The 10,658-nt window shown below is 36.3% G+C and overlaps 2 protein-coding genes across 2 annotated transcripts in view; both read right to left on the reverse strand.

Annotated features, from left to right (window-relative positions):
- The window catches only part of LOC114517772, a 70,840-nt gene that overhangs the window by 10,396 nt on the left and 49,786 nt on the right, over positions 1–10,658 (reverse strand). The gene's annotated exons all lie outside the window — the stretch shown is intronic.
- LOC114517771 lies at positions 3,271–10,496 on the reverse strand. Its single transcript, XM_028537588.1, has 13 exons — positions 10,263–10,496; positions 9,098–9,210; positions 8,786–8,903; positions 8,274–8,395; positions 7,783–7,991; positions 7,476–7,665; positions 7,191–7,285; positions 7,007–7,079; positions 6,687–6,911; positions 6,575–6,616; positions 6,129–6,263; positions 5,805–6,033; positions 3,271–4,223 (listed from the first exon to the last, which is right to left on the reverse strand). Exons 2-13 carry the CDS (start codon positions 9,179–9,181, stop codon positions 3,607–3,609), a joined length of 2,139 nt encoding a protein of 712 aa, XP_028393389.1. The 5' UTR covers positions 9,182–9,210; positions 10,263–10,496; the 3' UTR covers positions 3,271–3,606.

Raw genomic sequence — 10,658 nt, forward strand, 5'->3', positions numbered from 1 at the left:
ATTCCAGGAGTGCTTGAAGAACAACCAGTCGATATGTCGTTTGAAAAAATATCCCCGAGTTGACGCTTTTTGTTTAAGCGATAAAACCTATAGTAATAGCAATGTCGTCAATAAGAAATACCGCAGGGTTTTGTATATGACTTTAGCAATCAACTTAATTTAAGCATGGCCAGTGGTCATTTATGTACAATCGGTTTACCAATGTGCTTTGGTCCCTTCAAAAGTATTGTCAGAAGAAATCTGAACTCTGAAATCGAGTATTTGGATGTCACCAAGTTCGCTAGACCAATGAGGGGGTCCTTTAGGGTCAACAGGGGTAGAGTTGGATGGTATTGTCCACGTTACAGGACTGTCCGTCATTCCAACTAAGATAAACCCCCCACCGTCTGTATTTACATCACACCAAAGCTGCAATTGAGAATAAAGCTATAAGTCGTAAATATAAATTGATTGAGAGGACCAGGCAAGTAGTAAAAAGGACGAAGAACGGGCAAAGAGTTAGAGTGAGGCCTGGAACAGACTATAGACGAAGATAAATAGTGAAAAAGAGTGATAAAATAAACCTGACCAGGAGGAGGGCTTTATTGAAGGTCTTTTTTTAATGAAGAATATCAAATTACTGAAGAGGTGATGGAAGTGAAATTGATGGCCAGATGGCATGTTTAAAACTGGGGGTTAGTATAGTCAAATGGGGTGACAAATCGTACCACCTTCTCAAGAGAGACATAAAATGGGTTGATAAAATAAAGAGGTCTAATTGACTGAGAGAGGCGTGCTTCCAATGTTATCCTGTGACATTTGATACCTTATGCTTAGTTTTGTTGTCGAAGGAAATCCAATAAAATCCATCCTTAGCTCCAAGTAAATGATCAACAATTTCAGGACAATCTTTGGCTGGGTTGAACTCCTCGCCCAATGTTGAAGAACCTAAACATGTTTGCAGGTTAAGATTCTTGATTTTTTTGGTGCCTGTAATAAACTGTCATCCCTAGTAGTTCTGTAAAAGTAGTTTCTTTTTTAATCCCACTTAACCTTAAAAAACAGCTCCAATTTGTTTATCGCTGGCTATCTACAATCAGACTATCAATTTACTTTGGAGGGTAACTTGAACCAAACCTAGTTGTCTTGACTAGATATAAGATATCCGTAGTATGAAATAGTAATTGGTACCACAGAATACGAACAAACAATACTACTACAGACAAATTATTCACACATATATTATTATTATTGTGTAGAGTAGTTATTTACCGTCAGTGTATTGCCAGTCTAGGACACCGTCTTTTTCTCCTGCGCAAATCAACATCTTAATTTGCCCAGCAATGTTTTTATGACTGATTCGTTTGCCAGGGTAACATTTGCTAAAATTCTGAAATAAAAAAATTCTTGTGGATATTTATTTTCTTAACAAAACGAGGATTTACAATTATTTTTGGTATAATTTGGCTCTTCCAATCCAAACGATTTTAAGGTCAATCTATAGAACATTATAATCGACAAAAAATTTCTTTACCTGGTAACTTTCTGGCAAAGCTGAAGTCACCATAATCAAAGAAGCAGAAAGAATCAGTATTTTCCACAAAGCGTCTGAAACCATATCTCCCTCGTCGTATTCTTTCCGTAGATCTAATGATAAAACAAAGCTAGTCCTTCCTCTTTAGATGCCTCTGCTTTAGGCTAACATCGACCAACAAAATCGTCTTGAAGTAAAATGTTTTCAAACCTTTCAGCGTGGGCAGCTTCGAGTACACTTTTCATGCAATCACTTAATGCCGGATTTGTTGAAAAACAATTTTTTAAGAATATGTTATCTGGGGCCGGTTGTATCAAGCCCGTTTAGCTTAAACTGTGGATAAGTCAAAATTAAATAACACTCTTACAACTCTCTTGAAAGAGTCAACTTGAATATTATGCACTGAATAGTTGTAGACAGTATCTCTAAAGATATTAAGGTTAAAAACATTTAGTTCGCTTGTTGAATAAAACGATAGACTAGCTTTCTATTTTTATAACTTAACCACCGTTTAAGCTAAACGGGCTTGATACAACCTGCCCTGGTATCTAATCTATATTAATTGAGGCAGTCGTCTTGCCTACTGTTTAGAAATTTAGACTAAATAATGTAGTAACAATTATGTTTGCGTGGTTATACTTATAGTTTATTAAACTGATGTTTTGAAACAATTTGCGCAGGCATAAACATTAACAAGCACAATAGTAAACAATATCGTCGCTATGTTCGTAATGTTTTGCTCTGTCTGTTTTAGTCTATAACGATTAATAGAGTATGAAGTTTCGGGAACTACAATAACAGTATACTTGTATCTCGCGTCCCTCGATAATTGTGGTTCACAATAGAATTAAAGAGTTCGGGTTCACTCAAAAATTCCACGAATATCGAATGTCGTTATGTGGAAATCATGATAACAGTGGTCGTCTTGTAGTGCGTGTTTAGCGCTAATGTGTAAACAGTGGGCGATAAGTCAATAATAACGTTTTAAAAACAATATCATAGAGATGTCTGTAAGATATATTCACACCTAAGCTTTAATATTTAGTCTTTTTTGGGCTATTTGGGATCATACTGTGTATAACACGTCATCGACAATAATTATTGATGGCTGAGGCTGTGTAATCTCTGCGCGTAAATTTAAAAGGGATAAACACAACTCTAAGGAGCACTTGTACGAATATGATACTCTATTATATAAAGTAGTAAATCGCCTGCGAGTGACACTACTCTCAGAGATAACCGGTTTTGCCGTTGTTCGAGTTCAAATGTTTTGAAAGGCAACATCAGAGGACTGCAACATTACAACAGAACACATACGCCTGTATTCAAAAGCTCACTCACACTCACACTCATTCAGTGTGACATAAAAATTTTTTTATTACTGATGAATGAGAAAATTCTTTCTTAATTATTGGAAACATTGACATTCAAGGCAGAACATTGAAAATCAAGCTCTTGTTTGAGTGGAAATACCTCCACGGAAACGCTATGAGAAGATTAGCTTCGCTTTTAGAATACAGGCGATAGTTTACAGCTAACGAGATCAAATTCAGCAAACAGTGTCACTTACTATACCTGTGGTATCTATATTACATAACTGACCTGCTTTTGGTAGAAATTTCCGTAGATTACTGCCGTTGATATTGCTCCGCTATAGCTGTGTGACTGGCTTATGTAATTGATACATGCATCCCTTGTAAAATTAAAGACTCGTGATAAATTGTTATGACGTAATCGAACAACTAGAAAGTATTGTCCCTGTTAATCTCACAAGTAAAAAAACAAAGGATAATTGTGTTTAAAGGAACTTTTCTGTCTAATCTAATCATAAGAGTGATTTTTTTCTGAATTCGGAGACCGGCTTAGTCATCATCACCTACATCTACTCCAAACTCGCTGTTGTCGCTAAGCCTAAGGCAGAATTTTTCGCGTGGAGAGGAATTTTTTCGTTGTTTTTGTCACATTATCTCTGCATGAAACGCGCAGACAATGATTTAAACATCACAGTGATTAAGTTTTACAACAGTCGAACTTAGATGAATGAAGTCAATTGCGAAGGCACAGCAGTCACACGCGGCTTAGCGTTCCATCTCTTAACCCCAACAACGTAATTTTCCCAGTGTATGATAACCACGCTCATCTACACCGTCACGTATACCTGTATCGCCAAATCTCAGTTGAGTAACAGGAAGCGTGTTCTTGTCTGTCAGATATCCACTGTCTTCACGCCATGTTGCATCATTCTTGTCACAATTACATTTTTTTCCACCTGCACAGCTGTTGTTCATTCCACAGGCACATTTTCCACTGTCGACTGCCGCTCCACCCCAGTAATTCATCTTTGAACCTTGACGTGATACCCACCATGCATAATATGCCTTTGTGGAGCTGTACCAGATAAGGCTATGATAACATTCGTATTTTATAAACTGTTCACAATTCGCGGACTGTGTCGTAATGGCAATTACCTGCTCCATGGAAATTTCATATTTTACGGTTTTGATGTAAGAACCTGCAGGATCATATCCGTCCACAAATGTTCTTGATTCACTGTCATGTCCAATCACTGTCACACCAACACCATTCTTTGAAGTCATGTCACAAAATACTGAAACTAAAACGCCTTGAATGGGATTCACCAAATACGTTCCACTATCGGCTGTAGGCCTCGTTTGTCGTAATATTGAACAAGACTGAAAAGCTTGTAAACCTGTGGAACGTACGTAAGACACTTTTTTACTGGTGATTCATATCGAGTTAGATATTATTGCAAATTTTTGGAAATATTAAAGGATTAAATGTTTTTGTGCTATATTTAAGAAATGGAAAACATTTTCCGTGTTTCAGTACAGTTATAGAAACACGCGTGGGAGTTTGGGAGAACGAGAAATAATCAGTCGGAAAACGAGCCCACGTTATTTCGTTTTCCACGTTATTTCAAGTTCTCCCAAACTCCCATCGCTCATAGACAACGAAGGCAAGTAGTGGTATACACTTTGTACCTAGATATATTAATTTCGAGAAAATAATTGATACACCGCAATTACACCGACCGAAATAACTTAATCAATTCAATTTTATACGGTCGCGCGAGCGAATTTTTTCCAAACGTTCACCATCACGAATAGACAATGTTGAGTCGCCAATCAGAATGTAGGATTTGTAATAGACAATTGTCGGGTGTATACTAAAACTGTATAGAAACACAGTAAAAAAGTTATATTGTAAATATTTATACGCTCCAGGGGGTTTGTCGCGACTTAAAATCATCTGCACATAATGCTGACGACACGTCTGACAAATTTTCGCTGACAATGATTAAAAAAAATCATGACGGCCTATCGAAATAATCGCAATCATGTGACTGGGTTGGTGGTTGCACATCTCTGAAAATCGTGAGACAAAATCATGCACCCATGAAGCGCAAATTTCAAGTGAACTAAAAATGCTTGTGATATACGCACTTGGAGAGCAAAACTCGCGCAAGATTTATTTGAAATTTAGAGGAATTATCTCTTTTCTATGCAAATGGACCCGGTTTACTGGCCTGAAAGCTGTGAATTTATTAGAATTTATAATAATATAACCATAAAAACCCCCGACAGCCACCATTGTTGAACATTGTGGTTCAAATATTGATTGATTATTAAAGCATACTGTAATTGCTAATTGGCTATAACTAAAAAAATTGCTTTTTCGCGGTAGTTCCTACTTGTGTTGACATTAACTACGCTTAACAAGACGAAATATTTATATTTATTTGTAGAATAAGATAAAGGGCAAAGACTGGGGCTGGCGCACCATGTCCTCCGCCCCTTGTTCCTCCTCCCCCCCCCCCTTGCATGCACCCGTGACATACACGTGAGAGTTTTGATGTTACTGCAAAAATTAATGGATAAATAAATATTCCCTATAAGTTTTAGTAAAATTAGTAAAATTAGAATAATTTATGGTGTATGGCGTATGAAATTTAACCCGATATATATATAACTCTGTTTGTAATCTAGAATAAGAATTGCTATTAACACGCAATTATTTATATACGTGACAGTCTAAGAACCGTTGAACTTTAAATTACAAAGCTAACGCAATCATGCAGATTTATTTATTACTTGAAAATGATGCAAGACATAGCATCGAAACGTCGTAAAATAAAACTTATATCGGTTTTATTTATGTCCAAAAAAAAATTTAAACCGTAACTGAAAAGCAACCTTTGAAAAGAAATCATTGCAAACTGCATGAAAGAAATACTAAATTCCTTAAATAGATATATAAATTTCTAAGGTACCTTTTTCTAACTTTTTTATCAAGTTTCCCAGAGTTTCAATCGTTTTTTCAAGAGTTTGGATAATTCGTTCTTGATTTTGATTTTTCGTTTGAAGGATTCGGATGGTGCTCTCATGATTTTGGATTGCACTTTGTTGATTTTTGTTTGTTGTTTGAAGATTTTGAATTGCACTTTGTTGATTGTTGTTCCTGGTTTCTTGATTTCTAACTTCCTGCTGTAATTTTCGAATCTTGAAAGAAATAAAAATTTCCATTTCATGACACACTGCAGAAAATATTATTTTAATCCTAATAATTCTCAGATGAGAAATCCAGTAAAACAAACCTCATCTTCATAAGCCAAAGACTGCCACTCTGATCCATTATTGACGTAAAGTTGTTGATTATCTTCACGATACGAGAGAAGACCAGGAACATTTAGGATCTTCTCTAAACTATCTTCGTCAGCTACCGTCAATGTCTGCAAGAAAAGTCACCAGGAATACGCGTTCATTATTGAAGTTTAAATTTTGAATTCTCTTATTAATTTCCCAGCTTCACTTCTCTACACGTTCTCCCTGCCTCGTACCCTTGCATGAAGTATTCTTATTATTTGCTTATGCCAAAAGTGGTTCATACAAGCTACATTTATTGCAGTTCGTCTTTCTTCGCCGCTGGTTTTTTCACTGTCACTTTTTTTTGCTTTATTTTCAATCATACCTGTGCTGCCTGGTCTTAGTTGCGTATCTTGCTCTTAGAGTCTGTTGAAATAAAATTTTTGTGTATACTTACACCTTCGTTAAAAAATCTCTTAAATTGTGCTGAACAGGAACCCTTAAATAGAACGTAAGAATTACATTTCATTTTTCTCATCGTTTTACTGTTGTTGTCACCAAACCCTCACCTTGTGTGCTGTACCAGTTCTCGGATCAATAAAATATTTCTCAAATGTGTCAACGGAGTTCTTCATTTTGAACTCCATACATCTTTTCCAAAGTCTTTCTGGCATTCTGTTTCTCACCCAAAACCAAACAAAAACATTCTTCATTACCGTTCCACCATTAATTGCAGTACATCCAGGACCACAGTAGTTTTGTCTTCCACCTTTAGGACCAAAACATCCGCAACACTACAAAACGTACAGGAAAGTTTGTTATAATAACATATATAAATTGTTTTCAGTCTCCTGGCCTATATAGCTTTACTGGAGAGTTAGCCACATACTTTCCCATTATCGCATCCAAGAAAGGCTGTGGAATTACGTCGCATGCCAGTTGAAGTCGACACGGCGCTGTAACTGTAAACAAACTATGCTGTTACCACAATATAGCTATACACATTGAGTAATACTTAAATATTCTTGTGATTCGACGTTTTACTAAACTTTCACATTTGGAGTGCATCTCACCTGAATGAACCAAATTCGGTATATTCAAACAAAAACCCGGGAATCACACCATAACCATTCTGGCAAGTATTACGAAGACAATTGTTCATTCTTCCCTGTAAAATATGTAAGTACTGATGTATATTTATATGTACCGGGTGTCTCAAGAAGTAGCGATGCTTGATTTGTTTAGCCGTTAAAACTGTAACAATAACATTTAACAATCCAAAACTGCTATAAATGGAACAATAAATTCATGTAAGGTCAAGCATTGTGTGTACGATTATATGAGAATTTGATATTCACCCATCCTAAATTACTGTGAGTGTGAGGTCCAAATATGGAACATTTGAAATTAGTCGTAATGATAGAACCGCTTTGAACGTCCTTGACATATTTGATATCCCCAATTCCAGGATTATTCATGGAACAACCAGTTGATACGTCGTTTATGAGAATATTCCCAAGTTGACGCTTCTGGTTTAGGCGATAAAACCTACAATAAATAGAGATATCATAAGTAAACAAATACTGCAGGGTTTAAAATATGACTACCATGTTAATAAATTTGAGGCATAGGCAGTGGTCATTTATGTACAATTTACATTTTTACCAATGTGCCTTGGTCCCTTCAAAAGTATTGTCCGAAGAAATCTGAACTCTGAAATCGAGTATTTGTAGATCACCAAGTTCGCTAGACCAATGAGGGGGTCCTTTAGGATCAACTGGGGTAGAGTTGGTTGGTATTGTCCACGTTACAGGACTGTCCGTCATTCCAACTAAGGTAAACCCCCCACCGTCTGTATTTACATCACACCAAAGCTGCAACCGAGAATGTTATTATTCTATATCATAAATACAGTCGTTATGGTGGTGCTTGGTTTTTCCTTAGGTTGATACATTATGCAAATTAAGCTTACAACGAGTAGAAGGGATCTTGGCAGTGAAATAGTCAGGTGGAAAGGGGGGGCTTTATATCAGGGAAAGGTGTATACCGAAATACATAGCTTGTTAATAGACTGAGAGGCAAAATGAAAACGGGGGCTTTAAAAGAGAGAGGGGTTTTGATAGACGTAATTTAGCATGGGTTATGTTGTACCAAACCTTATGCTTAGTTTTGTTGTCGAAGGAAATCCAATAAAATCCATCCTTAGCTTCAGGCAAATAATCAACAATTTCAGGACAATCTTTGGCTGGGTTGAACTCCTCGCCCAATGTTGAAGAACCTATCAGCATGTTTTTAATGAATTTTTTGGAATTTTCAAGAACACGTAAAAAACTGTTTCCTCTAAGGTCTTGTACTATTTGTAGACTTAAAATTCTTGATTTTTTCGGTGCCTGTAATAAACTGTCATCCCCAGTAGTTCTGTAAAAGTAGTTTTTTTATTAATCCCGCTTAACCTTACAAAACAGCTCCAATTTGTTTATCGCTGGCTATCTACAATCGAACTACAAATTTACTTCGGAGGGTAACTTGAACCAAACATGGTTGTCTTGACTAGATATCCGTATTATGAAATAGTAATTAGTACCACGCCCACAGAATACGAACAAACAATACTACTACAGACAAATTATTCACATATATATTATTATTGTGTAGAGTAGTTATTTACCATCAGTATATTGCCAGTCTTGGACACCGTCTTTTTCTCCTGCGCAAATTAACATCTTAATTTGCCCAGCAATGTTTTTGTGACTGATTCGTTTCCCAGGGTAACATTTGCTAAAATTCTGAAATAACATTATTCTTGTGAATATTTGATTTCTTAACAAAACGAGAATTTACAATTATTTTTCGTAACTACGAACTCTCCGCATAGTTGGCCCTTCTCACCCTTCTCAATCCCTTCTCATCCATATATCTAGTATAATGACCCTTCTCATCCCAGAGATTTTAGGGGTAATCTATAGAACATTAACTTTACCTGGTAACTTTCTGGCAAAGCTGAAGTCATCATAACCAAACAAGAGAAAACAATCAGTATTTTCCACAGTACGTTTGAAACCATTTTTCCTTCATTGGATTCCTTTCCCGGATCTAACGATAAAGCAAACCTAGTTCTACTATTTTGAAGGCCAAGGCAACTGCAGTTTGTGGTAACAAATCTTCTATAAACTTTTCATAAAACAACCTAATGACTTTTCAGAGAAACGTATTATTTGGAAGAAATTGTGCGCGAATAACCGTTAACCAGATGGTCTGCCCCGAAGAAAATTGTCTGTATGTAACCGACTGTGTAGTAAACAATCTCGTCGAAATATTATACAGCGTCTGTGGTTGTTTATTATGAGATACTTAAGAAATTTAAGAAATTTCCGGGTGTCTGTACTATATATAGTGAACGTATCTCGCGTGTCTCGAAAATTATGGTTCACAAGGTGCATGCTATAGGAAGAGATTGGCCGTTTTGATCAACTAGGATTGAGAGTTTGTAAACCTATTTGTCTAAAATCACACAAGATAGTGTAGCAGTCTCCCTGTGAAAAGAATCTGCGTTATTTGTCTTGAAAGGTTCCGACTCCACATGCATATCGTATGTCGTTTTATGAAAAACATGGCAGTGCTCTGCATGTATAGGGCATGTTTATATCGCAATAGTGAAAACATTGTGAACAGACAATGATAATATTTTTGAAACAATATCGTAGAGATTTCTGGGGGATATTTACTACCATTCTTTAATATTTTAGTTCTTTTATTTCGATTAACATATGGGATCATACTTCGTATAACACATCCGTCAACAATTGATATGGCTTAGGTTGAATTTCTTTGTGCATATTTGATCAGAAACTCACTTCTGTAAGGAGCACTTGTTCACAAGTGATATTCTATTCTTTAATGTAGTTAATCGCCTCCCGACCGTGTACATGCACTACCATGATGCAGAGATAACCTGCTTTGCCGCTGTTTGATACAACAGTCTTGCCTACACAGGATTACGACATGTAATATAGTTCACTGAATACTTTAGGAGAAGAACACAACATTACAATAAAACGCGTAGTTTATTCAGCTTATACCTAATGAGATCTCAGATCGTAGTCACCCAGCAAATATACCTGTGATATCTATGTTACATAACTAACCTGTTTTCCGAAGTAAATTTCCGCAGATTGCTAATGTTGATATCGCCACTCTATAGCTCTGTGACTGGCTTGTGTAATTGATACACCTCTTATTACATGACCGCTAGAGAAGAAATGCTAAAGGCTTTTGATAAGACGTTATGACGTAAGTCGAAAGTCTCGAAATCAAAAGACTCGTCCCTGTCAGGCTCACAACTTAAAGAAATTGAAAAGTTCAGGGAAACGAACAGACTAAATGTGATCTCATTGAATTATATTTTATAACAAATTTAAGCTTGACGTTTGAGGGCAACGAAAAACGGCAGAGTCGATCTTACACGGTTCTAATTGGCTATTTCTTTCATTAATTGTAGTTTTCTTGTCATACCGTATTATGAATCAGGTCTTTGACGTTCA

This window comes from Dendronephthya gigantea, unplaced genomic scaffold (genome assembly GCF_004324835.1).
Source record: "Dendronephthya gigantea isolate DGI-Jeju-01 unplaced genomic scaffold, DenGig_1.0 000009F, whole genome shotgun sequence".
NCBI lineage: Eukaryota > Metazoa > Cnidaria > Anthozoa > Malacalcyonacea > Nephtheidae > Dendronephthya > Dendronephthya gigantea.